At 34.2% G+C, this 24700-nt stretch overlaps 5 protein-coding genes across 5 annotated transcripts; all 5 read left to right on the top strand.

Annotated features, from left to right (window-relative positions):
• Nucleotides 1–314: 314 nt before the first annotated feature.
• Nucleotides 315–3674, top strand: LOC103843774 (CBL-interacting serine/threonine-protein kinase 9). The gene is made up of 14 exons (XM_009120546.3): nt 315–503; nt 909–971; nt 1072–1143; nt 1437–1544; nt 1628–1708; nt 1818–1871; nt 2057–2182; nt 2263–2352; nt 2441–2566; nt 2644–2745; nt 2839–2955; nt 3039–3095; nt 3192–3266; nt 3351–3674. The coding sequence occupies exons 1-14, from the start codon at nt 315–317 to the stop codon at nt 3426–3428; spliced, it is 1338 nt and encodes a 445-aa protein (XP_009118794.1). The 3' UTR covers nt 3429–3674.
• A 5355-nt stretch (nt 3675–9029) lies between these two features.
• Nucleotides 9030–10934, top strand: LOC103843773 (3-ketoacyl-CoA synthase 1-like). Its single transcript, XM_009120545.3, is given in 1 exon segment — nt 9030–10934. A coding segment is annotated over 1 exon segment (1587 nt). The 5' UTR covers nt 9030–9220; the 3' UTR covers nt 10808–10934.
• A 711-nt stretch (nt 10935–11645) lies between these two features.
• On the top strand, nt 11646–12956 carry LOC103843772 (60S acidic ribosomal protein P1-3). The gene is made up of 4 exons (XM_009120544.3): nt 11646–11852; nt 12069–12152; nt 12398–12613; nt 12700–12956. The coding sequence occupies exons 2-4, from the start codon at nt 12081–12083 to the stop codon at nt 12751–12753; spliced, it is 342 nt and encodes a 113-aa protein (XP_009118792.1). The 5' UTR covers nt 11646–11852; nt 12069–12080; the 3' UTR covers nt 12754–12956.
• Nucleotides 12957–13392: 436 nt separating this feature from the next.
• On the top strand, nt 13393–15242 carry LOC103843771 (pyruvate dehydrogenase E1 component subunit alpha-3, chloroplastic). Its single transcript, XM_009120542.3, has 3 exons — nt 13393–13736; nt 13896–14673; nt 14746–15242. The coding sequence occupies exons 1-3, from the start codon at nt 13515–13517 to the stop codon at nt 15021–15023; spliced, it is 1278 nt and encodes a 425-aa protein (XP_009118790.1). The 5' UTR covers nt 13393–13514; the 3' UTR covers nt 15024–15242.
• A 3549-nt stretch (nt 15243–18791) lies between these two features.
• On the top strand, nt 18792–24581 carry LOC103843770 (WAT1-related protein At1g11460). Its single transcript, XM_009120541.3, has 6 exons — nt 18792–19759; nt 19847–19909; nt 20291–20407; nt 22710–23112; nt 23966–24117; nt 24221–24581. The coding sequence occupies exons 1-6, from the start codon at nt 19458–19460 to the stop codon at nt 24384–24386; spliced, it is 1203 nt and encodes a 400-aa protein (XP_009118789.2). The 5' UTR covers nt 18792–19457; the 3' UTR covers nt 24387–24581.
• Nucleotides 24582–24700: the final 119 nt, after the last annotated feature.

The following is a 24700-nucleotide window of genomic DNA, read 5'->3' as shown; positions in this document are numbered from 1 at the left end:
AAAAAAACAAAGAAGGAAGTTTCATAGGGAGGAATGAGAGTGTCCATAGGTCCCATACACGGGAAGGACGCGGAACAGAGAATAATGTTTTGCATGTGGGACCTAGATACCGCTCGTGAATCCCACTCTCCCTATTACCTCTCTCGCTCGTCCGTTTATATTCCCACCATCCATCTATCCACTAGAAATAGAGAGGGAGAAAGAATCGTCCCGTTGAGATTTGTTTAGTCTTTTTGAGATTTGAAACGTTAAAGCCTCGACTGTTCCTACGGATATATTGTGATTTTTCTTAACATAAGCGAAGAAAGAAGAAAATGAGCGGGAGTAGAAAGAAGACAACGCCGGCAAGCCGGACGCGAGTGGGGAACTACGAGATGGGACGAACTCTAGGCGAAGGAAGCTTCGCTAAGGTCAAATACGCAAGGAACACCGTCACTGGAGATCTAGCCGCTATCAAAATCCTCGACCGAGATAAGATTCTCCGCCACAAAATGGTCGAACAGGTTCGCACGTAAAAATGTGTTTAATAATACGAAAGCATGCACGTGTTTTGGATTTGTTTTCTAACCTATATTCGAGTGAATAATTTAAGTTCGTGATTAGGACATGTCCGAGGTATGTGTGTTGGTGGTCAAGGTTAATGATTATCTAAAGTTTAACTAATATTTTGAAACACTCCAGATAAATAAATAAGATTCGAATATATAGGAGTTTTCTGCTTATAAGTTATACGGATTTGGAGATCTTTGAATCTATCGTAGTACGCAATGATCAAAACAGTGGTGGCATGGATATGGTTTTGAAGTAGAGTAGCTTTCTTTCTTTTTAAATTGGTTCTTAAATCGGAGGAAAATATAGTGTTATGATCAAGATCTTGAAGATATATACGTCTATTTTTCTTGGTGCAGCTTAAAAGAGAAATAGCGACAATGAAACTGATTAAACATCCAAATGTGGTCGAAATCATTGAGGTAAGAAAAAGCTAATAAACTTTTAATCTTATTTGACCTCTCGATATGTGTTAATAATCTTACCGTGTAAACCCTCACTGTGTGGTGATGGTATGGGCAGGTTATGGCGAGCAAAACTAAGATCTATATTGTTCTTGAGCTGGTCAACGGAGGTGAACTATTTGATAAAATCGTAAGATACCGATCCATTACTCTTCCACCCTGTTTGATCTTTGCCGCTGCAAGTTCTGACTTCTCACGTTTTTGAATAAGTTTGTCATTTAAATTAAACCTTGAAGCATAACCGAGAGAGTGCAAGATTTTGTTGTCACGAAAGATTAAAAATATAGAGTTCCAACCTGTAAGGCGCTAACTGAAACCATAACTTAGAGTTTCTATCGTTCTTTTATTTTTCTCTCCACGAATGGTATCTGTTTTCCTCTGTTCCTATACTAATGCAATTCTTGGATTTGAACCATACGATAGGCCCAACAGGGGAAACTAAAGGAGGATGAAGCTCGGAGTTATTTTCATCAGCTCATAAATGCTGTGGATTATTGCCACAGTCGAGGGGTCTACCACAGAGATCTCAAGGTCTTTCTTTGGTTGCGCTCTTTTTTTATCTGATATTCATCATTTTTTCAAGTTTCTCAACCTATATATGTTGCTTGTTGCAGCCTGAAAATCTTATCCTTGATGCAAATGGGATTTTAAAAGTTTCTGATTTTGGGCTAAGCGCGTTTTCGCTACAAGTTCGGGTAAATCATTTGATTTATCAATTGGATTCCATGGCCAATTGGAAATTAATTTGTGAAATGAACAACATATCACTTTGTTTTTTTATAAGCACCATTCTTTTGAATGCAGGGAGATGGTTTGCTTCACACTGCTTGTGGAACGCCGAACTATGTTGCTCCTGAGGTAGATACCTAAAGTTTCAGCACTTAAAAATCTAAGCATACTAAGTGTTTTAGGATATATAATGATCGACCAAAACAATATACGAAGTATTTTAGAATATATATAATGATCTACCAAAATTATTTACTAAGTGTATTAGGATATATATTAAAGTTTCTACCGCATTTTTGGGGGTTTGAGAGTAGGTTCTGTCGGACAAAGGCTATGACGGTGCAGCAGCAGACGTCTGGTCCTGTGGTATTATTCTATTTGTGCTCATGGCTGGTTACTTGCCTTTTGATGAGCCAAATCTCATGACGTTATACAAACGTGTACGTGAAAAGATATATCTTCCTCTGCTTTGTACTATTTTGTAAGTACTATTCTAATCTCATCTTTGGTTTTACTTCAGATATGCAAAGCTGAGTTCAGCTGCCCATCATGGTTCTCTCCCGGTGCCAAGGAAGTCATTAAGCGTATTCTTGATCCCAGTCCTATAACCGTAAGACTTAGTTGTGATGCTGTAAACTAAAGATCAAATGGTCTAAACTGTTCAAGAGCTTACCAAACACGGTTTCCTCGAAATGCAGAGAATAAGTATTGCAGAATTACTAGAAGATGAATGGTTCAAGCAAGGGTACAAGCCACCATCGTTTGGCCAAGATGATGAAGACATAACCATTGATGATGTGGATGCTGCTTTCAGTAACTCCAAGGTACATATTCTAGTGCGGTTAAGTTAAGCCAGTGTATTTAGTCAACTGATAATAACTCTTTCATGTTGCTACTATAGGAGTCTCTTGTAACAGAGAAGAAGGCGAAACCGGAATCCATGAACGCTTTTGAACTTATCTCTAGCTCAAACAGTCTTGAAAACTTGTTCGAAAAGCAAGCCGTACGAACCTTTTTACTACATGCAATTTTTTGGATTATTTTGTATAAAATTATGAATATGTTTGTCTAATTGTTTTGGTTATGGAATTTTCAGCAACTTGTGAAGAAAGAGACACGGTTTACTTCTCAACGACCTGCGAGCGAAATAATGTCCAAAATGGAAGAAACCGCAAAGCCATTAGGCTTCAACGTCCGTAAAGACAAGTACAAGGTTTGTTCGTATTCTTGATTTTGTCTGTGTTATTGAATTATTTTATTTGTGGCTTCGTTGAAGATTGTTAAATAAATTTGCAGATAAAAATGAAAGGAGACAAAAGTGGTCGTAAAGGCCAGCTCTCAGTTGCTACAGAGGTAAACAGAACATATAAAATAGAAATGATAACGTCCCGGTTAAGTTCGGGTTTATTTATCAGTACCTGGTATACAATGATTTATTCGGTTTAACAGGTGTTTGAAGTGGCGCCATCGTTGCATGTGGTAGAGCTTAGGAAAACCGGCGGTGATACCCTCGAGTTTCACAAGGTATTTTTTTCAGTTTAATCTTCATGGACCGGTTAGCATCTCTAATTATTTTTTTAATTGGGATTATGTAAATCTGGTTTGCAGTTCTACAAAAACTTCTCATCTGGATTAAAGGATGTAGTGTGGAATACTGATGGAGCACCTGAAGAACATAAAGCTTAATAAGTTAACTGCAAGTTGTTCTATTCGAAACAAAATATAATAAATCATGAAAGATAGTTGAATGGTTGACACTGTATTATGAAGCTTCAAAGATTGACAACCAAAAAATAAAGGAAACCCCTAGTAGTGGGCTATAAACGTAGAGATATCCACGTGCAATCTTCCACAAAAAAATGGCTTGGCTCACTTTGAGTCAACTTAAAAGTGGTAAAGTCCAGAAAATGAAGATATTGTTTTTTTTATTTACGAAGATATTGTTTTCGTCGTCAAAACTCGGGAATTTCACTACTATTTGATTACAGTTGAAACCACTTCATTGGCTACGCTTTAAAATGACACGGTATCCATCAAAGTATGGAAGAATATATAATGATAGAAGTTTTATAAAGAAAAAACAAGAGATAGAAATTACAGTGCCAATTAAATTCGAATTTATTATGAATTTTCAATCTAAAACCAATGAGTGATAAATAGATCGGTAATAACTCTTTATATATTATTTAATATTTTTTATAATTTCCGAAGTATGATACATCCCTAATAATCAACCCTCATTTACATGGATTAAAATCCATATATGATATACCAATCCTGATTAAATTATATAAATATTAAAAAAAACAATTGGTAACGTTTTGCCGTGGTGCTTAAATAAGGTTATATGCAAGGATTTGCTTTTCTTAATTTCAGTTGTTAAACTTTATAACTTAATTAATCATTTGGTACTTTGAAGTTTGAAGGGTACTTACTTATAGTAGTGTGCAATGGTACTGCATCAAACCCTTTTCAGCTTGTTTTATGGATTCGATGTCGTTTATTTATGTAGAGAGTCTAGAGACCATTTACGTTATTAGTCCTTTTCATACAATGTAGATAATATATATACATATTATTTATTTATACATTGATGGCGGACTGGTTTCTAGTTAGTTGGTATTAAGCCGCCCAACATTAACTGTTCGTTTATGTTCTACACATGGGCACTAGTCCACCATTTATATTTATTACCATTTTTTCATTTTAGTTCGCAAATTAAGTAGTTTGATAAGATATTGCACTAGGAGGTCTATATATGTTTTATAACTACAACATTTTGGCTCCTATTACGCTCATCAAGTTTGACCTCGATTACTAATTTTTTATAGAATACAGAATTACTCATATAGTGATAAACTATTTGAGCATTTGGTGAAATGTATCATTCTAGTATTGAAGATAGAGAGTTGGTACGTCCTGTCGACATGTGTTTCATGTGGTAATCACGATTCATTCAAACGGCGTAGTCGGCTTTTGTCTTTAGTTTTTCTTTTCTGTTTACCAATCTGTGAGAGTATTTATGTCTTGTTTTTATTTGTGAAAATCGATCAACAGGATTTTTTTTTAGTTAAAGGGGTTATTATGTTTCTTAGATTCTACGAATAAGACTTGCATAAATATCTTTGTATTTCTCACGTTGTAAATGGTGTAACTTATGATTTCACACGTAATACAAAAGATACTATATATATAAGCAAAACGGAAGAACTCATAACTTAGAACATGATTAATGGGAAGAGCCGGTTCTTAGTTTTTTAATTAAAAATTAAGAAACGGTTTATTATATTCTGTTAAGAACTCCACTTTAAGAACCCCATTAATCATGCTCTTAAATTACATGCATGCAAAAAAAATTCTTTGATTGTTAGAGCATGATTAATGAGGATTCTTAGCGGAATATAAAAACGAATTGGTTTTTAATTTTTTTTAGTTAAAAGTTAAGAGACGGTTTTTTATATTCCATTAAAAACTCCATCATAAAAACCTCAATTAATCATGCTCTAAATGGTTCATCTGGTTTATTGCAGTTTTTTAATTATTTATCCCAATAAAAAGGTAAATAAGGAAAATAGAGACAGGTTCCAGTCGGACTACAACGACAAGACGACGCTTCTGTCTCTGAGGTTCGTTTTCCCCATTTTCCCCTCCAATGTCCTTTTTGGACACCTTGGCACAGTTAATTTATTAGGTTTGAAGAAGTATTTGAAAATCAGAAATACAGATCGAAAATGCTGATAAATATTGTTTGATTTCAAATCACTTTAATAGCAAACTAGATTCTAACCCGCCCTTTGAAAATGCGGGTATATTATTTTTTACATATATACTTAATAATAATTAGAATTTTATGTATGATTTTATGTGTTATATTTATACATAGTTTATGTTTATATTTATTTAAATTATCTATTCAAATTATTTTTCTATTTAAGCAGTAAAAACTATAATCGTAATTCAAAATATATTTGCAGCGACAAATACTTTGTAGGTTTTATAGAATAACCCGTAAAAGCTGCAATAATAATTTAAAATGCTTAAAATATTGGAGATATTCAAAATATTTATTGGTTTTTTACTCAAATATTTAAACTGGCGTAATTTATGTTAAATTTAGATATTCGGTCATATATTATAAAATTATAAAATTATGTCATTTGTTATTTTTATTATTGAATTTGTAGAACTTTAATATATATTTTACTTTTAAATTTTATATGATTTAAACTGGTATTCAAAACTAATTAAACCCATAAAAATATGAACCAAACCAAAATTTATTAATATCCAAATGAGATTTAAATTACTACCTCCAAAAACTTGAAACCTTAATAGAATTAAACCAAAAACTGAATAAATAACTGAAAGAATATATATATATATATATATATATATATATTGTAAGAGTTGCTAATAGTTTTCATTAAACATAAAATCTATTATTTCCATATTGAAGAATTTTCGATAAGTAATACACATTGGTGATTTTTATCTAAATAAACTGTTTACATATTGTATTCTTATAAAATAATACAATAAATTAATTATTAAACCGACTAACCTCAAGCATTAGGTCAATTATGTATTATTAAAAAGTGTAGATTGTAGTGCTATGTTAAATATTATTAAGTTGTTTTCAGAAAAAAATACCAGGTGAAAAAAAACCCATAGGTTTTAGTAAAGCACATTAGAACCTTAGTAGAATAAAATTATTTGACATAAACTATACACTAACGTATGTATTCTATTTACCTATATTATTATCAAGTGTTAGTATCAGGATAAGATCATTTTATTTGCCTATGTTATTAATCTTACATATAACAACCATCTACTAATAATTAACTGAGAAGTGATTCCCTAAAATTGTGGAATTAAAATGGAACCATCGATTAAAAATCTAAAATCAATTGAGGGAAGTGGATCCCTAGAATTATGGAACTAAAATAAAGGTTAATATTAATAAAAAGTGGTAACATAATATATTTAAATAAACATTTAGATGGAGTTATAAAAATAGTTAAACTTCATATTCTTAATTTAATAGTATTGATAAACAAATTACCTGTCCATAAGAATTTAAATATATATTTTTATCAACAACTCAACGTCTTAACGGAGATAGCCAAATTTTTAAAATTATAATTGACTTAAAAATATATATATAATTGACAACATAATCGAAACATTTTCGTTCAGAAAAAAAAAACGAAACATTTAATGTGGATGCGTATGTAACGGGAAAAACGAAAAAGAAAAAGACCAAAATAGCACTAAATCAAGTTTTTGTTCCCAAACTAGCACTCAAGGCCAAAAGTCACAAAAATAGCACTCAAAGGGTGGGGTTTATGGTTTAGAATTTAGGGTTTAGAGTTTAGGTTTTAGGGTTTAGAGTTGAAAAGTGAGGTTTTGGGGATAAGATTTCAAATTTTGAAAAATAAAAAAATTTAAATTTTTCAAAAGATAAAATGCTATTTTCGTCATTTTAGTTTTTGAGTGCTATTTTTGTGATATAAACTTAGAAATATGCTATTTTGAAGATTTACCCAAAACGAAATGTGCTGATATTAAGAAATAATATAGTGTACTTCTTTATCAATTTATCATGGTCTAAAAATGATTAGTTTCCATCCATGTGAAATACACAATTACACAGAGTGCTGTTTGATAGCTAGTAGGTAATTTCTTTTTGGAGTCTTTTTTGGTAAGCAGATTGGTTTGTGATCTGAACAGAGTGCTGTAATCTGGAGACAATTGTTATATAAATAAAATTTAAAGTTAAAAAAAAAAAAAAAAAAAAAGAAATACACAATTACATAAAAATAGCAAATTTGAATATTTGGGGACACGCTTTCGTCTACCCTTGTTGTTGCAATTGGACAGGGAACGCTTCTCATGAACGAAAGTAACCTTTGTCAAACAAATTTGCTTTAAAATTACAAGTTACCAAAATATTTACAATATCAATACTATTAAAAAGGAATGAGTTTTAATAAATCTACTTAAAAAAATTGTTTGGACCTTTTTTTTTTTGGTCTTCCTTATATATTATATGTTATCCCTATTTAATATCACTTTGTTATCAGCAAAATAAATATTATTAATTGGGCTTTGGGCGTTTAATTTAAAAAAAATAATTTAACTGATACAACCCATTCATAAAAGAAAATTATAAATCTAATTAACTTTTGTTACAGAAAAAAAAATTAACCAAATTAACTTTAGACCCTTTTTTTACAAAATCCCAAATTATGAAGACCATTTTATACATAAATACATATAAATGTAACATTATTTAAATTGTATGGATTTCTAATAATAAAATATCTGTCACAAACTGATTTTTTTTTTTAAAAAAAATTGATAATAGTTTGATAGAAAATTAAAAAAGGAAAAGAAATAATACTTGCTTAACTATTTTGGTAGATTGATAATTAATATATTTATAAATAAACTTAACAATATTTGTTAAAAGAAATTTCTCATACAAGTCAAATATATATTAATATATCAAAAATTTATAAAAAAAAACAAATTATATTTTTCTCAGTGGGTTAATAACAGTCTTTTTGATTTTCAGATACCTTTACTATATTCATTTTATTATATTCCATCCCACTATATATGAGTTACTAGATCTTACGGTTCGACCATAAGTCTGATTCGGATATGAAATCTCAATGAAAACATTGTATCGGACTGAAATAATAATAATAGAACAACTTTTAAATATTTTAGATATCTAATAATAAACAGAAATTCATTTAATATTTGAGTTTACAGTCACCAAAAAAATATCCGCGCTTCTTAAGCACGGATCAAAATCTAGTTTAATTGTTAATTTCCAAATACTACTCAATCAATCTTGGATATATAAACCATGTATTTTTGCTAATGGTTGTCTAGAACATTTCGATTAGTAAGAATGCATGCCATATTTTGTTGTTGTGTGTTATTGTGATCTACTTAACAACTAGGCTAAACAAAAATAGAAAGTTAGTATGTTTGTCAAACTCAAATTTATGTGAAAAAGAGACCCAAATTTATGATCTAACCATATGTTTCAGATGGGTTCTGAAAGACTTTTATGAGAATGTACTATTACACATTTACATTTCGTGTGAACAAAAAAAGTGACAAATAATATGACTAGTTAATTTAATATCAAGGTCCCATATAATAAGTAGTTGAGCTAATAATAGTATCTCGGAACCACCCACCATTAATTTCGAATATTATTCACATCTTCTTTTCGTTATTATTTAATCTTGTTAATTTTTTTCTCTCTTTCTTGCACTTAATAGCCACTCTATATATATATCCACCTCCACTTGCCCTCATTTCACCAAAATCCTCCAAATTCACCACTTTAGGAATTTGTATTTCTCATTTTCTCTTTCTCCGAATCTGCCTAACGATTTAATAGTTATACAAATTGTATATCCAGCTTGAAAATATTCGACCCAAAGTTAATACTGATGGAGAGAGCAAACAGCATAGAGATGGATCAAGAGAGATTAACAGCGGAGATGGCGTTTAAAGATTCTTCATCGGCCGTTATACGAATCCGGCGACGTTTGCCAGATTTCTTAACGTCCGTCAAGCTTAAGTACGTGAAGCTTGGACTTCATAACTCTTTCAACTTCACCACCTTTCTCTTCCTACTCATCATTCTTCCCTTAACGGGGACCGTGCTGGTTCAGCTAACCGGTCTCACGTTCGAGACGTTCTCCGAGCTTTGGTATAACCATGCGGTCCAACTCGACGGGGTGACAAGACTCGCCTGCTTGGTTTCCCTCTGCTTCGTTTTGATCATCTACGTGACTAACCGGTCTAAACCGGTTTACTTAGTGGATTTCTCCTGCTACAAACCGGAAGACGAGCGGAAAATGTCCGTAGATTCGTTCTTAAAGATGACGGAGCAAAACGGAGCTTTCACCGACGACACCGTCCAGTTCCAGCAAAGAATCTCGAACCGGGCCGGTTTAGGAGACGAGACTTATCTTCCACGTGGTATAACGTCAACACCCCCGAAGCTAAATATGTCCGAGGCACGTGCCGAAGCTGAAGCCGTTATGTTCGGTGCTTTGGATTCACTCTTCGAGAAAACCGGAATTAAACCGGCTGAAGTCGGAATCTTGATCGTAAACTGCAGCTTATTCAATCCGACGCCGTCACTATCGGCAATGATCGTGAACCATTACAAGATGAGAGAAGACATCAAAAGCTACAACCTCGGAGGAATGGGCTGCTCCGCCGGACTAATCTCAATCGATCTCGCCAACAACCTCCTCAAAGCAAACCCAAACTCTTACGCTGTCGTGGTCAGCACGGAAAACATAACCCTAAACTGGTACTTCGGCAACGACCGGTCAATGCTCCTCTGTAACTGCATCTTCCGAATGGGCGGTGCAGCGATTCTCCTCTCTAACCGCCGACAAGACAGGTCCAAGTCAAAGTACGAGCTAGTCAACGTCGTGCGGACACATAAAGGATCAGACGACAAGAACTATAATTGCGTGTACCAGAAGGAAGACGAGAGAGGAACGATCGGTGTCTCTTTAGCTAGGGAGCTTATGTCCGTGGCCGGAGACGCTCTGAAAACAAACATAACGACGTTAGGACCGATGGTTCTTCCACTGTCGGAACAGTTAATGTTCTTGGTTTCATTGGTCAAAAGGAAGTTGCTAAAACTCAAAGTGAAGCCGTATATTCCGGATTTCAAGCTAGCTTTCGAGCATTTCTGTATACACGCAGGAGGCAGAGCGGTTCTCGACGAGGTGTAGAAGAATCTCGATCTTAAAGATTGGCATATGGAGCCTTCGAGAATGACTTTGCACCGGTTTGGTAACACTTCGAGTAGCTCGCTTTGGTACGAAATGGCTTATACCGAAGCTAAGGGTCGGGTTAAGGCTGGTGATAGGCTTTGGCAGATTGCGTTTGGATCTGGTTTCAAGTGTAATAGTGCGGTTTGGAAAGCGTTACGAGTTGTTTCGACGGAGGAGCTGACGGGTAATGCGTGGGCTGGTTCGATTGAGAATTATCCGGTTAAGATTGTGCAATGATTGGTTCGACCGGATATGTGGAGTGTATTCATTGGTTTGATTATGTAATTGTGTACTTGATATCAAATATTTTGTTGTAAGTTGTCGATTGGATTATTATAATTTAATTAATTTTATGGATGTGTGATTGCTATAAGTTAGTTGATTTCTGATACTTTGGTAAACTAGAAAATCTAAAAAATTGTCAAAAGACAAACATAAGTCTTTGTAATCCACGGTACCCGAGTTCACACCTATACAGATAACTTGCAGAATCGCACAAATTACGGTGATTTTAATTGATCACACTTTTTGGTTGGTGAAGTTGTGGGTTTTGATTCATTCATTAGCTAACTGGCAAAAGTATTACTCACTAACGTTGTTAAAAAAAGAAGAAGAATCCAAAAATATTGGTTATTTACTAACCCGTTCACTCCTTGTGCTAGTTTAGTAAAAGTAACGGAGGGAGTCAAGAAGGGAAGCTAAGAAAAACATATAAAAGCCAGATCCATTTCTAAAAATCTCTTGGTTCTTCAAAGTCTTGATCTATAATAATAACTAAATTAGGTCGTACTTTTCTGTTCGGATCGAACCGTCAGTCGGGTCAACAACTCTCCTAGATGGAGGTGGTTGAACCATCATCTGCGTAATTGGTTGCTGCCTACATTTACCAACAAAAAAAAGTAAAGAAACTTCTAACTAAAAGCAAGAAAACACGTCAGACTTTTCATGTCTTTGGGAAAACATACAATTAAATTTGTTTGTTGAGTTACAAGTCAAAAACATGTACACCACTGGGAATTAGTAATTTAGGTGCATAGGGGATCATCAAATGGCACTGGCTATCTTCGACACACCTAATCTGGTCAAAGTCAATTCTCTCTATAGAGTAAATCGCATAAAAGGCCCACTATAAAATAAAGGCCTAATAAACTGTAATATCTAATCGGCCCATATATATCAGGGTTACAAGCTTTATAATATATGCGTCTCCCATCTTCGTGGCAAACCCTAGCGAGTTATCAACCGAGCCGCTCTCCAAAAGCATAATCGAACCTAGTCACAGGTACTTGATGCTTCTATGTTAGTTATCCCTTAAGATCTCACACTGTTTCTAGCAGCTGCTTATCTTTTGTGGTTTAGTTTTTAGGACCTTATGTGATGTTTGGTTAGTTAGAATCTCATATTTAGACTCCGGATTAAAGGATTCCGAGTATGTATGATATTTTATTTTTGCTAATTTGGTGACTAATCAGCTGTTATTGTTTTGACATGGTTTCAGATTATAAAAAAAATGTCGACCGTGGGAGAGCTTGCTTGCAGCTACGCAGTTATGATCCTCGAGGACGAGGGTATTTCTATCACGGTTAGTTTTCTTTATTTGTGATTTTTCAGATTATTATCCATTTCTTTGATCAACGTGTTTAGCTAGTTAGTATACTTAAAGACTAGAGGTTAAAGGATTAGGAGTCATTTCTGTTTATTTGATATTTAAATACTTGCTTCATATGTATGTTTATCTCTCTACAAACCTTATTATGGTTTGGGAGACTTATTCTGATGTTTGGAATTTGTTTTATTGACTTTTGCTATTTAACTTGGTGTTGGTAGTCCGACAAGATCGCTACTTTGGTCAAAGCAGCTGGCGTTGAGATTGAGTCATACTGGCCAATGCTATTCGCCAAGATGGCTGAGAAACGGAATGTGACTGACCTCATCATGAACGTTGGTGCTGGTGGTGGAGGCGGTGCACCTGTTGCTGCTGCTACTCCAGCTGCCGGTGGTGGTGCCGCGGCTGCTGCACCTGCCGCTGAGGAGAAGAAGAAGGTAGGGGAAATGAGAATAAATAATTTGTTTTCTTAGTACACAGCAAGTTACTAAACATGCTTTTGGTAATTATATTGTGGTTGCAGGAGGAAGTGGCGGAAGAGAGTGATGGTGATTTGGGTTTCGGCTTGTTCGACTAAGCAGCCAGCAATTTACGTGTTTGTTCGTAGTTTGGTTTTCATTATTTTGTTGCATCATCTAAGTTACTACTACTTGGTTTGGTCTAAGTTGGAAGTATTCTGCTGTATTAACTTAAGTCTACCGAGCTAATCAATCAGCTCTATCTTTTGTTATAATGGATTTTGTTTCCTTTTACAAGATTAATAAATGTCGAATCACACAACATAAATGGTCATTGAGACTTTATAGCACGCAGACTGTTCTAAAGTGTAAAGAGAAAATTCTTATCGACAGACAAAATCACTGTCTAAACATGGAGCAAGAGTAATCAAAACCGTAGTTAGGCTAGTATGGGGAAACTGGGCTTGAATATGAGTGATTTCTTCTATCGTTAAGCCTGGCCCGTTAATGCGATGCAAACCGAAAAAGAGAGAGGATATGGCGTGTGGGGATTTTCATGTTGGTTCACCTACTTGTGGTTCCTTTCTGCAGCTGTGTACATTTGTACATCAATTTGCCAATTGGACTTTGTAGATTGGATCTTGAAATTTTTAAGAAAATAATTTAGAAAAAGCAAACATTGATGTTAACGAAAGTCTCACTAGTTTGGTGGGTCCCAAAATCTAAAACACATAAACAAATTAATTAAAAATTGACGGAAACAAATAGGTAGAAGGGGGAGTTGAGCCTCCTCCGCCTCTTATTACAACAACACTTCCAACTCATCACCATCCTTCTCGTTCTCTCCGCCTTTGTCATTCTCTTGAATCTCACATTGCAAATGGCGACGGCTTTCTCAGCCACGCTTCCTCTCCATGGATCATCATCTCAAGAGAATCGTCTCTTGCTTCCCCCCACCCGATTGCCTCCTCCTCCTTCTTCTTTCCTCGGATCCACCCGTTCTCTCCCCTTTCGCAGACTCAATCACGCTCACGCCGCTCGTCGATCTCCCGTCGTCGCAGTTCAGGAAATTGTCAAGGAGAAGAAACCCACCAATCCCCTGGTATGCTTCTCTCTCCTTAAAACCTTCTTTACTATCCCGCCGACAAAGTATTTAAACTGTCGTAATTTTACCTCTAATTACCAATTCATGTCCAATGCATTGCTCCTAAGAATTGACTTTAATATTTGTAAATATTTGATTTTGTAACGAAAAAAATAGTTGATAACCAAAGAGGAAGGACTAGTCTTGTACGAAGACATGATCCTCGGACGTTCTTTCGAAGACATGTGTGCTCAAATGTACTACCGAGGCAAGATGTTCGGTTTTGTCCACTTGTACAACGGCCAAGAAGCCGTCTCCACCGGCTTCATCAAGCTCCTCACCAAATCCGATTCAGTCGTCAGCACGTACCGTGACCACGTCCACGCCCTCAGCAAAGGCGTCTCCGCTCGCGCAGTCATGAGCGAGCTCTTCGGGAAGGTCACGGGCTGCTGCAGAGGCCAAGGTGGGTCCATGCACATGTTCTCTAAAGAACACAACATGCTCGGTGGCTTTGCCTTCATAGGCGAAGGCATCCCTGTGGCAACTGGTGCTGCTTTTACCTCAAAGTACAAGAGGGAAGTCTTGAAGCAGGATTGCGATGACGTCACTGTTGCGTTCTTCGGAGACGGGACTTGTAACAACGGACAGTTCTACGAGTGTCTGAACATGGCGGCGCTTTATAAGTTGCCGATTATCTTTGTCGTTGAGAATAACTTGTGGGCGATTGGGATGTCTCATTTGAGATCGACTTCTGATCCGGAGATATGGAAGAAAGGGCCTGCGTTTGGGATGCCAGGTGTTCATGTCGACGGTATGGATGTGCTGAAGGTGAGGGAAGTGGCTAAAGAGGCAGTGATAAGAGCTAGAAGAGGTGAAGGGCCGACATTGGTGGAATGTGAGACTTACAGGTTCAGAGGACACTCCTTGGCTGATCCTGATGAGCTCCGTGATGCTGGTACATCTCTTGTTCCTTTTTTTCTTGTAATGTTTTATCTTAGGATTGAAACTAACCTTTAGATTATGGCAGCTGAGAAAGCCAAGTACGCGGCTAGAGACCCGATCACAGCACTGAAGAAGTATCTGATAGAGAACAAGCTTGCGAAGGAAGGGGAGCTCAAGACGATAGAGAAGAAGATAGACGAGTTGGTTGAGGAAGCGGTTGAGTTTGCAGACGCGAGTCCGCAGCCAGGTCGAAGTCAGTTGCTAGAGAATGTGTTTGCTGATCCAAAAGGATTTGGAATTGGACCTGATGGACGTTACAGGTGTGAGGATCCCAAGTTTACTGAAGGCACAGCTCAAGTCTGATAAAGAGAGAGAGAGAGAGAGAGTTAAATCATAGTGTCTTTGGCTTCTGTTTGATGTTGTTAAGTTAAAATGCCACAAGGAAACAGTTTGAATCGTTTGAACTTTTTCTATTTTTTCTTTATTCGATGGTTTTACAATTTACAAATATGCTCTTCAATGTTTGACCGGTCAGTATGGGTTCGCATCTTTTTCTTATATAAATTATTATTTCTCTGTGTATTTGTTATTTATTAAATCATTGGATGGAAAATGGGTGTTGAAAAAAAAACTCAAAAATAATAATTACTGAAATATGTAAAAATTTATAGTTTTACAATTAAAATGTTTCAAAATTTATCATATTTTTGACAAAAACATAATTTTGTTAAAATATAAATAATAAATTTATTTATGAATAATACAAAATATTTAGAAAATAAGAATACCTTTACTTTAGAACATATACATTTAAGATTAGTTATATGATTATGAGTCCGCATTTGGTTTTGTTAGGGTTTTAAAATCTGGGCTCTTAGCTTTGTTTAAGGCCCATAGATTGGCTATAAATGATAAATGGACTAGAGATTTGTTTTACGCCCATTAAAAGGAAATCGACATAATAAGACAATTTAAGGAGGGCCCATGTCAGAAGATGAGTTAGTGACGTATAAAGATGTAGTAGTAAATTATGATGGTGCAACATACTAACAGCAACTTGTTGACCACCTGAACTCTAGACTGAAATAAACGGAGTCAATGTGAACCGTACATTTCCACATTAAGTAACTGCCAAACCAAACCTAACTCAGCAGGCCCGACACCATTTATCTGAATGATTCGTTTGCCACTTACACAAAAATACTATTATTATTGCTCTTTTGCATCACCTAATTTCCTGTTTATTCCATCTTCTGGTTTCAATAGCTTATGCTCAAATCTATTGTCCTGTTTATATTTTTTTAGTCATTGGTTCGAGACAGTGCGATGCCCTCCAATAAAATATAGTCTAAATTTTATCATGAACTTTTAAAACAAAAATGTACACAATATACATATCTTAAGGAATTAACAAAAAATATATATGAGATAGTGCAAACCAGATGGATCCAATGAAAGTTTAAAAAGAGAGTATAAAGGATCATTTCAAAATGCGATCAATTAACATGGAGAATTATCTCCCCAAAATGCAGGTCTATTTCTGATTTCAGTTAAAGAAAACAAATTTGGGTGTAACGAACTGAAAGTCATGAAGGAAGAGGATGACTGGGGATTTTAGTCGATTGCCTTTTTGGATGGGAAGCTCCTCTCTGGAATTTGGGGGAGTAGTTCTTTTTTTTTTCCAAGAAATTGTTAGTTATTAATTATGGTTATCTTGTTTATAATTTATCAATGTTTTGGAATATTTAGGCGTCACATCATACACAATACTATATTGTATTTTCATCAAGGTGATTAGTGGCCATAAAATTCCAGACTCTGCTTATAGGTTAGAAGTATAAACTTTAACTTAGTGAGGTACATGTCGTCCCACTATATTACAAATTTCAAAATAAACAAATATCTTGTCTTGTTAATTCAGCTGATTTTCTGCTCCTTTCAGTGGCCTTTTTTGATATGATATTACGCTGGGTTCCACGTTGACAGATCATGCATTCAAACTCGGATAGCAATATGAACTCTTTTTCGTATTCACCAACGTGTGTGTTTGTCAGATGAGTTTTATTAGGCTCAGTCTTAGAGGATTACGATCAATCTTATCAATGAAAATAGTAATGGTACTTCTATTTTTTACAACCCACGTGTTTTAAAATAATAATCATATTGCTAGATATATATATAGGGGGACTTCATTAGCAAAACCAGTGTGATGGTTAAACTTTGGATAAGTGATGCCATGACTTTTAATTGAATGAAGTAATATTATAGAAAATAGCGTTTCATTAGGTATACATTATAATGGTGCTGATCGTTTCAAAAAAAATACATACGTATCTTGTAGCATGAATGAGTACAAGTTATTACTGGATTTCGCTTTTCTCCGTAAAGGTGTGTATAATAAGGAAAAAGATATATGTGTCACACTATCAACTATATATGACTAATGACTTGCCGTGATAGAATTCACAACCTTTGATCATTTAATAACGTTTCTTTTTTTTTTTCATTTTCAATGCGAAAGCTAAAGAGTAATACGATCGTATAGAACCAGAGCTTTTCGTTTTCCCCTGCACGTGGATGTTTTCCGTATTTATTTTATCATTCACATGACATTAAAATTCACCTTTTCAATAAGCTAAACAGAAGTAATAGCAATGTATTCCTCAATAACTTTATATTAGAACGAAAATAAATTAATAAAAAATACTCATGGGGCTCCTTTAGTGATTTTTAGCTTTGGATATGCCACCGAGGATGGTATTTTTTTTCTTCTCAAAAAACCGTTTCAGATTGCTTTGCCGAAAATTATAATTTTCTCCTTTTTTTTTTGTAAGTCACCTACTATTGGGTTTAAATTGAACTTTAGAAAATTAAAAGTATTAGTTAGTTTAAGTAACTGGACCTGAGATTACTTTAGATTCAAAGATTTTGTTTAAGCCACTTAAATGTTAAATGTCATTAATTATCTAGTTAGTTTGCATGTGTTTAGTTGAGTATAAAATTGAGTAGCCAACACTTTTGCTTCATTTGCATGACGTATTTTTTCACTTTTGTAAAACCCCAGTTACGATTGATTCATCACGAAAGACGCTATATTTACGCTCGAGTCTCACAAGTTAAAGGAAAGAGAAAGAGTTTGACCAAAAAAAAAAGGAAAGAGAAAGAGTTCACATAGAAAGATTAGCCAGTTCAGAACATGATCAAATGGATTTCAGTTTAGATAAACATCCCAACATTCACTAAACTCAGCTACCACATCTCCCTAAACTCATTTGTCAAGAAAAAACATTTCCTTATCTCTTATCCACCACTTCCCTCATATATACTCTCCTAGCCTCTGGATCAGTGAAGAAAATCATACAATATTTTGACACCTCTTTCTCTAGCCAGAGGCCATCAACAAACTTTTATTATGCTTTTCTAATTCCAATATCATACTTGGTTATATAAACTATAACATGGACAAAAACAAAATAAAAACAATAATATTTTACACCACACCCGCATAAGCATTTACGATCCGAATGATAATTATGGATTTGGTAATATAATCGGACGGAACTAAATATGGTGCGATGCAACTACGGTTTATGTGATTTACAGAATAAGTAATATTTTGATAAAAATAAGCATTGCATATAATATTTGATTGGTTAAAATATATTTTACGGTATTAAATTTTTTAATTTTTAATGATAAAAAGCAGAGTAAAATATATAATATAATTAAATAATATATAATTAATATATAATTAATATATTTTTAAATTTAAATTGTTTGTTTGGTCTTAAATATGTAATATTTTATTATTTTAAAATTTAATTATCAAATGCATTTGAGATAAAAAAAATGTAACTAATATTTTTAGATGTATGCATTTTCTGAACAAGTCCATTTTTTATTAAAAAAAGTACTGAATCATGTTGACTAGTGAAAGTTTTTATTGTATATATGAAAATTAAATCAAATCTTTAATTTTTAGTTTGTAATGTATATCAGTGTACGTATGTGTGTTTTTATCCCAATCATAAAATACAACATATTAAATAATTATTATATGCCTTCCATACAAACATGTAATTATATATATATATAATTACAAAATATATATTTTCTAATGTAATGCAACAACAGCAATGTCAACATATATGATTTACACGGGATCAACCACGTATAATAATAGTACTGTTTACTAATTATTACTGAAATAATTTGTCTGTAAAATAGTTTTATAGGAAATAATTCTTTGTACAATAAAATTGAGATATATGTATGGTATACGTGTCTTGTGTTCGTTTAAAAGTCCAAAATGTCTGATTGATTATTTTGCCATCCATTTTGTTTTTTATGGTTAAAATGAAAATTATATAAATGTGTGCGTTATTTAAGAAAACACACCTATTTGTATGTATGTGCGGTTTACGCAAAAGAAAGAAACAAATACATGATCAGCCTGTACATGATTGGTGTTATCGATGCGTTATTTTTTCCATTTATGCTCTTAAGCTAGTTATGTGAGTGGGAATATTGATTATTATTTTTAAGTTGTCAAGTTAAATGTCTGCTTAGTACTTGCAAAATCTATGGTATAAATTCCGTTACAATCTTTTTTTTATTAAACATTATTCCCTTACAATCTTGCAGGACACTACGAGTTGATGATACGTTAAAATACTTCAAAATAAGAGGTTGAAAAGCCGGGTGAAATACGAATAACGTATGCAAAAAGTGAACAATTTAAAGTTGGTCGTCCAAAGTGAAAGCTTTAATATTGTTTAAAAAACTTTGCTTATAAATATGGGAAGCCTTGTGGGGAACTCAAAGCACATCGGGTCTTATCACTCTCTAACATACATACATACATATATAGAGAGAAAGCGATCAGCAAGAGAAATGAATGTCGTTGGAGGAGAGAGATCATCAATAGTAGACAAATGGGCACCGGCTATGGCTGTTGTGGTAGCAAATACAGTGACGGGTTCAGTAAATGCCCTTGTGAAGAAGGCTCTTGATGGTGGTGTTAACCATATGGTCATTGGTGCTTATCGTCTGGCTATTTCTGCTTTCATTTTGGCTCCTCTCGCTTATTTCTTGGAAAGGTTCGATATTTGATGATCCAACAACTTACTTATATGTGATTTAACTAAATACTTTTTCTTCTGAATCTTATGTTTTACTATTTAAAGGAAAACAAGACCGAAGATAACGTTAAGGCTATTGATCGATCATTTCATCAGCGGTTTGATTGGGTTTGCCCCTCTTTTTAATTATTTGTTCTTATAGTATATGATTCTCATCGTCAAAGCATCCATAACTGTAGTCTTTCAATAGATTTTTTCACAACTAAAATAATAACTAAAAGAAAAAATAAGATAAAGAGAGAGAATTCTTCATATAAATGATTGCCACTTAACTAATATACGCATATCATTTTGTAAATAACTCACATTTTCTATTTATTTTTGAGAGACTCGTTTGAGTTTTTTTTTACGGTTGTGAATGCTCTTAGATTTTCTTGGTATTTATTTTTGCAGTAGCAGTTTTTTTTGTTTTGTCAACTTTTGCAATAACAGTTATATAGCTAAGCTCTAATTTTTGTTTTGTTTTGACATATTTTTGATAATCCACAGGGCGAGTTTGGTACAATTTTTCTTTATGCTTGGTCTGTCGTACACGTCAGCAACTGTTTCGGGTGCTTTTCTGAGCATGATGCCTGCAATTACCTTCGCTTTGTCCCTTATTTTAAGGTACTAATGAACCGTCATTCATTCTAAGTTTAGGTTAAATAATCATAAAATATCATTAACGAAGTCCATAATAATATAATATAATCGTGTAAACTAGATAAATATTCATTTCATCATACAGAAATACTTACTAAAATATCTTTATGCAGAATTTTAAAGATTGACATGTTTGACATAAACCATTTATATTCGATTTCGATATTAAGAAAAAGTATTTTTACTATTATTTTATTTCATGAAATTCTATTATTGAGAATAGTAGATCTAATAAGACAAGAAATAGACTTATATATACGTAAAGTTGATTTTTTTAATTAATTATTCATCTTACAAAATTGAGAATTGATTGTTTTAAATAGTTTTCCATTATCTGTTGACAAATAATTATTTTCCATGATCACGTAATATAGACAAAACACATGATTTTCTGAAACAGATATTATATGCAGTTAAATTTAAATAAATTTAATACACATAGAATTATTTTATTCATGCAAATTGTGGTGGATATACATATACAGTGGCAGAGGGGGAAATATTTTTTACAGGGGTCAAATTGACGATACAAGAGTCGGTAATCAAGGCTCATCATATGTTTCTATAGGAAATACATGCAATTTGATTAAAAGAGATCGCCCTATTTTTTTTCTCTCCCAACCAGCCGCCGCCACAAAAGTTTCAAGCTTTTTGAAGTTCTGTTTCTCCGGCGGTTGGCCTCCGTGCCTCCGTCCGGAGAGGCTTCCTCTCCTTTATTTCTTTCATCGGCTTTCTTCTCTACTTGTTCAGTTTTAGTAGAGAAGATGAGAGATCTCGGACTTGAGTCAGACTTCCCGGTGGTGGTTGCAGCAGATCTAGCCGGTGTGAACGTGTGGCGTCGTCTCTCCGGTGGTTTTGCTTCCTCTGCTGGTCTCATCTCTTGTCCTCTTGCGGGATGAGATGGTGACGTCGCTTGCTCTCTCTGCTCTTTCTCGGTTGTTGAGGGTTTGAGGACTGCTCTCACTACCAGTCAGATGCGGTGGAAAGGGCTTCCGGTTTCACCTCGGTTAGGTGGCATCTGTCTCTGATGCGTGTTGCTCTCCTTCATGGTGCGGTTAGGACGGAAGTGTTGAGTTTGGGCTCCTCTGCGAGAGCTCTCTCCGGTGACGACTGGTGGTGGTGCTTCAACGGAGGTGGATTTCAGAGATCCGCCTTTGGTGTTTACTCTCAGAGATTTCTCAGATCTTTAAGTTCCGGTGTGGCTCCTTCCGTTTCTTGCGTTGTATGTGTTTTTGGCTTGGTTTCACAGGTTCAGAAGTGGTTCATCTTCAGCTTTGATTTGTTCCATTGAAGCGATGGTGGTGACAGTGTGGAATAGAGGCGGCGATTTGGCTTTGGCGACTTTGTTGCATCCGTGGGAGATGATTCTCGAGGCTACTATAGCTTGAGGATGTGGTCGGAGGCGGCTTCTCTGACTGCCCGTAGAAGCTCCCGTGCCGCCGGTTGTAACTTGTTCGTTTGAAGTTTTTTCGTTTTTGTGTTAGTCTTCGGAGAAGCTGTAGGCTCTACCCGTGTTCGAGGTTTTGAGGGCAGCCTTGGGTGGTGGTGCTCGTGGCAACGACGATGAGGACTCTAGATCTTTAGATCTGTGGCAACAACACAAATGTCCAAGCTTTTAAGTTTGGAATCGGTGTTTCTACATGTTGAATCTTCTAGGCTGCTTACATGTGTTCTTGTCGATTATGTCCATCTTTTGGTTTCTGTTGTTACTTAGTCCTAATTTTTAGATTTTGGTTACTCTGTTCTCTTTGTTTCCTCTGTAATTTCTGTCAAAAATTTTAAAATTGGTATAAAATTTAACATTTTACCAAAAAAAAAAAAAAAAAATACATGCAATTTTTTTTTTTATTTTTAAAAATCACATGGGTCATCTGACCGGTATGATCATATGCTAGCTCCGTACATATACCAAGAGGATGATACTTGCTCCCTTGAAAATTTCAAATTTTTTTTAATATACCCAAATTTTAGCTATTCCCTCCTACTAAAAATTACATTTAAATTTTATATTTTATATGTGTTATAACATTATGCTACATCCGCCACTGATTATATAATTACTTTTCGGAAAACAATCACCAAGAGAATGTTGTAATATCTAATGCTATATAATACGCATAAACAAGAAAACAGCGTTGTTTATAAAAAAAACAAGAAAACAGCGCATGAATTTTAAGGATATATATTAAACACCTAACGTATCAGGATGCATGGGGACATATCAAATACAGTAAAATGTTTTGTTTTAAATTTGTGTAAATTTCAGAATGGAAAGTGTAAGAGATCTAAAGAGCGAAACAGGAATGCTAAAAGTGATGGGAACATTGATATGCGTCAGTGGAGCGTTGTTATTAACATTTTACAAAGGTCCTCAGATATCACACTTTCACTCTCACCCAGAGGCTCTTCAGAACAACAACAACCATCAAAGCAAGACAAATAATTGGCTTCTTGGATGTCTCTATGCTGCTATAGGAGCCTCGTTTTTTTCTATGTGGATGCTTTTCCAAGGGACTTTAAACATTAAGTACCCTTGCAAATACACGAGCATTTGTCTCATGTCCGTGTTCGGCTCATTCCAATGTGCTCTCTTGAGTCTCTACAAAAGGAGAACTGTCAATGATTGGGTCATTGATGATAGATTCGTCATTTTCGTCATTGCATACGCGGTAAGTCAGTTCATACCTACCATATCCTGAATTGGGATTTAAAATTAATTTTTATAAACCATGGTGTTTTTTTTTGAACTTATAATAAACCATGGTGTTAGTCTGCAAGGCTTTAAAATTATGGAATTTTTTAGATAAAACTTCCTTTTGTCTTACACTATCATCTTCTACTATATAATCCTCGAATTTTTGTAATGACGTGTATATTATTTTAATCCCAACTAAGCTGGTGCACGTAATCCATTCCCTGGAAATCTATGTATCTTCGATTTGCTCAGCCGATCAAAACACGAAATATTTTCTTAATTGAACGAGACACCATTAAGTTGGTGATATTATTTTTGATTCTTACTATCCAGGTAACAACTAATAAATATATTGGAAACTTGTTATATATTATTATTTTTGATTCTAGAGGATGAAACGTTCTGTTACAATATTATGAGCTCTGTGTTTTTTTTTCTTTTGCATTTTTGTAATAAATGCCAAAAGCTAAGCCAAGTCACTTAGCAGTCAATTTTGACAATTATGTTTTGAACCACTCTATTTTTAATAAAGGCCTATGTTCTTTGGTATCATTTTGTTTCGTTGATTGGTTACTTCTTATATTTTGGGGGTTTAATTATGATGAGAATAAAGTGTTAACTTACATAAAAGAAGTAATGCCGGTTTATTTGAAACTTGTCTAGAATATAGAAAAAAATATATATGCAAATTTATGAAAAAGAAGGAATACTTATATTTTTGAAAAATTGACTGGATTTGGATTTAAATATATAGATACGGTCCTGATTTTTTATTTATTTATTTATTTATTTTTTTGGTCCTGATTATTTAAAATGTATAAATATAGGGAATAGTGGGGCAAGCGATGTCGACAGTAGCAACAACATGGTCGATTAAGAAATTGGGAGCCGTTTTCGCATCAACGTTTAGTCCCATTATGCTCATCTCAGCTACTCTATTCGATTTCCTCATCTTACACACTCCTTTGTGCCTCGGCAGGTAATTTCATTTTACCTCGTTTTATATATGTGAATGTAGGTCCATGCTATATAATATATAAAACTCTAATTGTTACATTTTCCCTATCTTACTTCGATTACAGTATAATTGGATCCGTGGTGGTAGTAACGGGTCTCTACGTGTACTTGTGGGGTAAGAACAAAGAAATGAAAGCAGCAGCAACAATGTGTCCTCCGATCCAAAACGAAGATAAATACAATACTAATGATAATAACACCAACAATAACGGCTCTAGGTTATCCGTTTAATATGGTTTGAATGAAGAGGATTTGAGATATAATAAAGCACCTCCGTTTACTCTCTTTATACTATGTTTGTATTGTTTCAGATTAATGTGACAAAATTGTATTATAAATTTATACGCTATGAGCATCTCAATAGTTCTAAATTTTGTCCAATGCAAATTATTAATTTTGTATATCCACTAACTAAATATTTGGATTGTTGAGAGTTAATGTATCTTTGCTATTTGATTCTATATATATATATATATATATATATATATATAATATTAAGTTTCATAAATCTCTAGCTTAAAATCATTTAGCAATTAATGTTTATT

Source organism: Brassica rapa, chromosome A09, assembly GCF_000309985.2.
Source record: "Brassica rapa cultivar Chiifu-401-42 chromosome A09, CAAS_Brap_v3.01, whole genome shotgun sequence".
Taxonomy (NCBI): domain Eukaryota; kingdom Viridiplantae; phylum Streptophyta; class Magnoliopsida; order Brassicales; family Brassicaceae; genus Brassica; species Brassica rapa.
This window is presented reverse-complemented; position numbering and strand designations above follow the sequence as displayed.

Bases quoted from the DNA above. Each gene is read 5' to 3' on its own strand.
- LOC103843771 (XM_009120542.3), top strand. From the start codon at position 13,515: ATGGCGACGGCTTTCTCAGCCACGCTTCCTCTCCATGGATCATCATCT. The intron at 13,737-13,895 runs GTATGCTTCTCT...CGAAAAAAATAG, and splicing joins AGAAACCCACCAATCCCCTG to TTGATAACCAAAGAGGAAGG. The intron at 14,674-14,745 runs GTACATCTCTTG...AGATTATGGCAG, and splicing joins TGATGAGCTCCGTGATGCTG to CTGAGAAAGCCAAGTACGCG.
- LOC103843770 (XM_009120541.3), top strand. From the start codon at position 19,458: ATGGGAAGCCTTGTGGGGAACTCAAAGCACATCGGGTCTTATCACTCT. The intron at 19,910-20,290 runs GTTTGCCCCTCT...GATAATCCACAG, and splicing joins TTCATCAGCGGTTTGATTGG to GGCGAGTTTGGTACAATTTT. The intron at 20,408-22,709 runs GTACTAATGAAC...TGTAAATTTCAG, and splicing joins GCTTTGTCCCTTATTTTAAG to AATGGAAAGTGTAAGAGATC.
- LOC103843774 (XM_009120546.3), top strand. From the start codon at position 315: ATGAGCGGGAGTAGAAAGAAGACAACGCCGGCAAGCCGGACGCGAGTG. The intron at 1,872-2,056 runs GTAGATACCTAA...GTTTGAGAGTAG, and splicing joins CGAACTATGTTGCTCCTGAG to GTTCTGTCGGACAAAGGCTA. The intron at 2,956-3,038 runs GTTTGTTCGTAT...ATAAATTTGCAG, and splicing joins TCCGTAAAGACAAGTACAAG to ATAAAAATGAAAGGAGACAA.
- LOC103843772 (XM_009120544.3), top strand. From the start codon at position 12,081: ATGTCGACCGTGGGAGAGCTTGCTTGCAGCTACGCAGTTATGATCCTC. The intron at 12,153-12,397 runs GTTAGTTTTCTT...TGGTGTTGGTAG, and splicing joins ACGAGGGTATTTCTATCACG to TCCGACAAGATCGCTACTTT. The intron at 12,614-12,699 runs GTAGGGGAAATG...TTGTGGTTGCAG, and splicing joins CCGCTGAGGAGAAGAAGAAG to GAGGAAGTGGCGGAAGAGAG.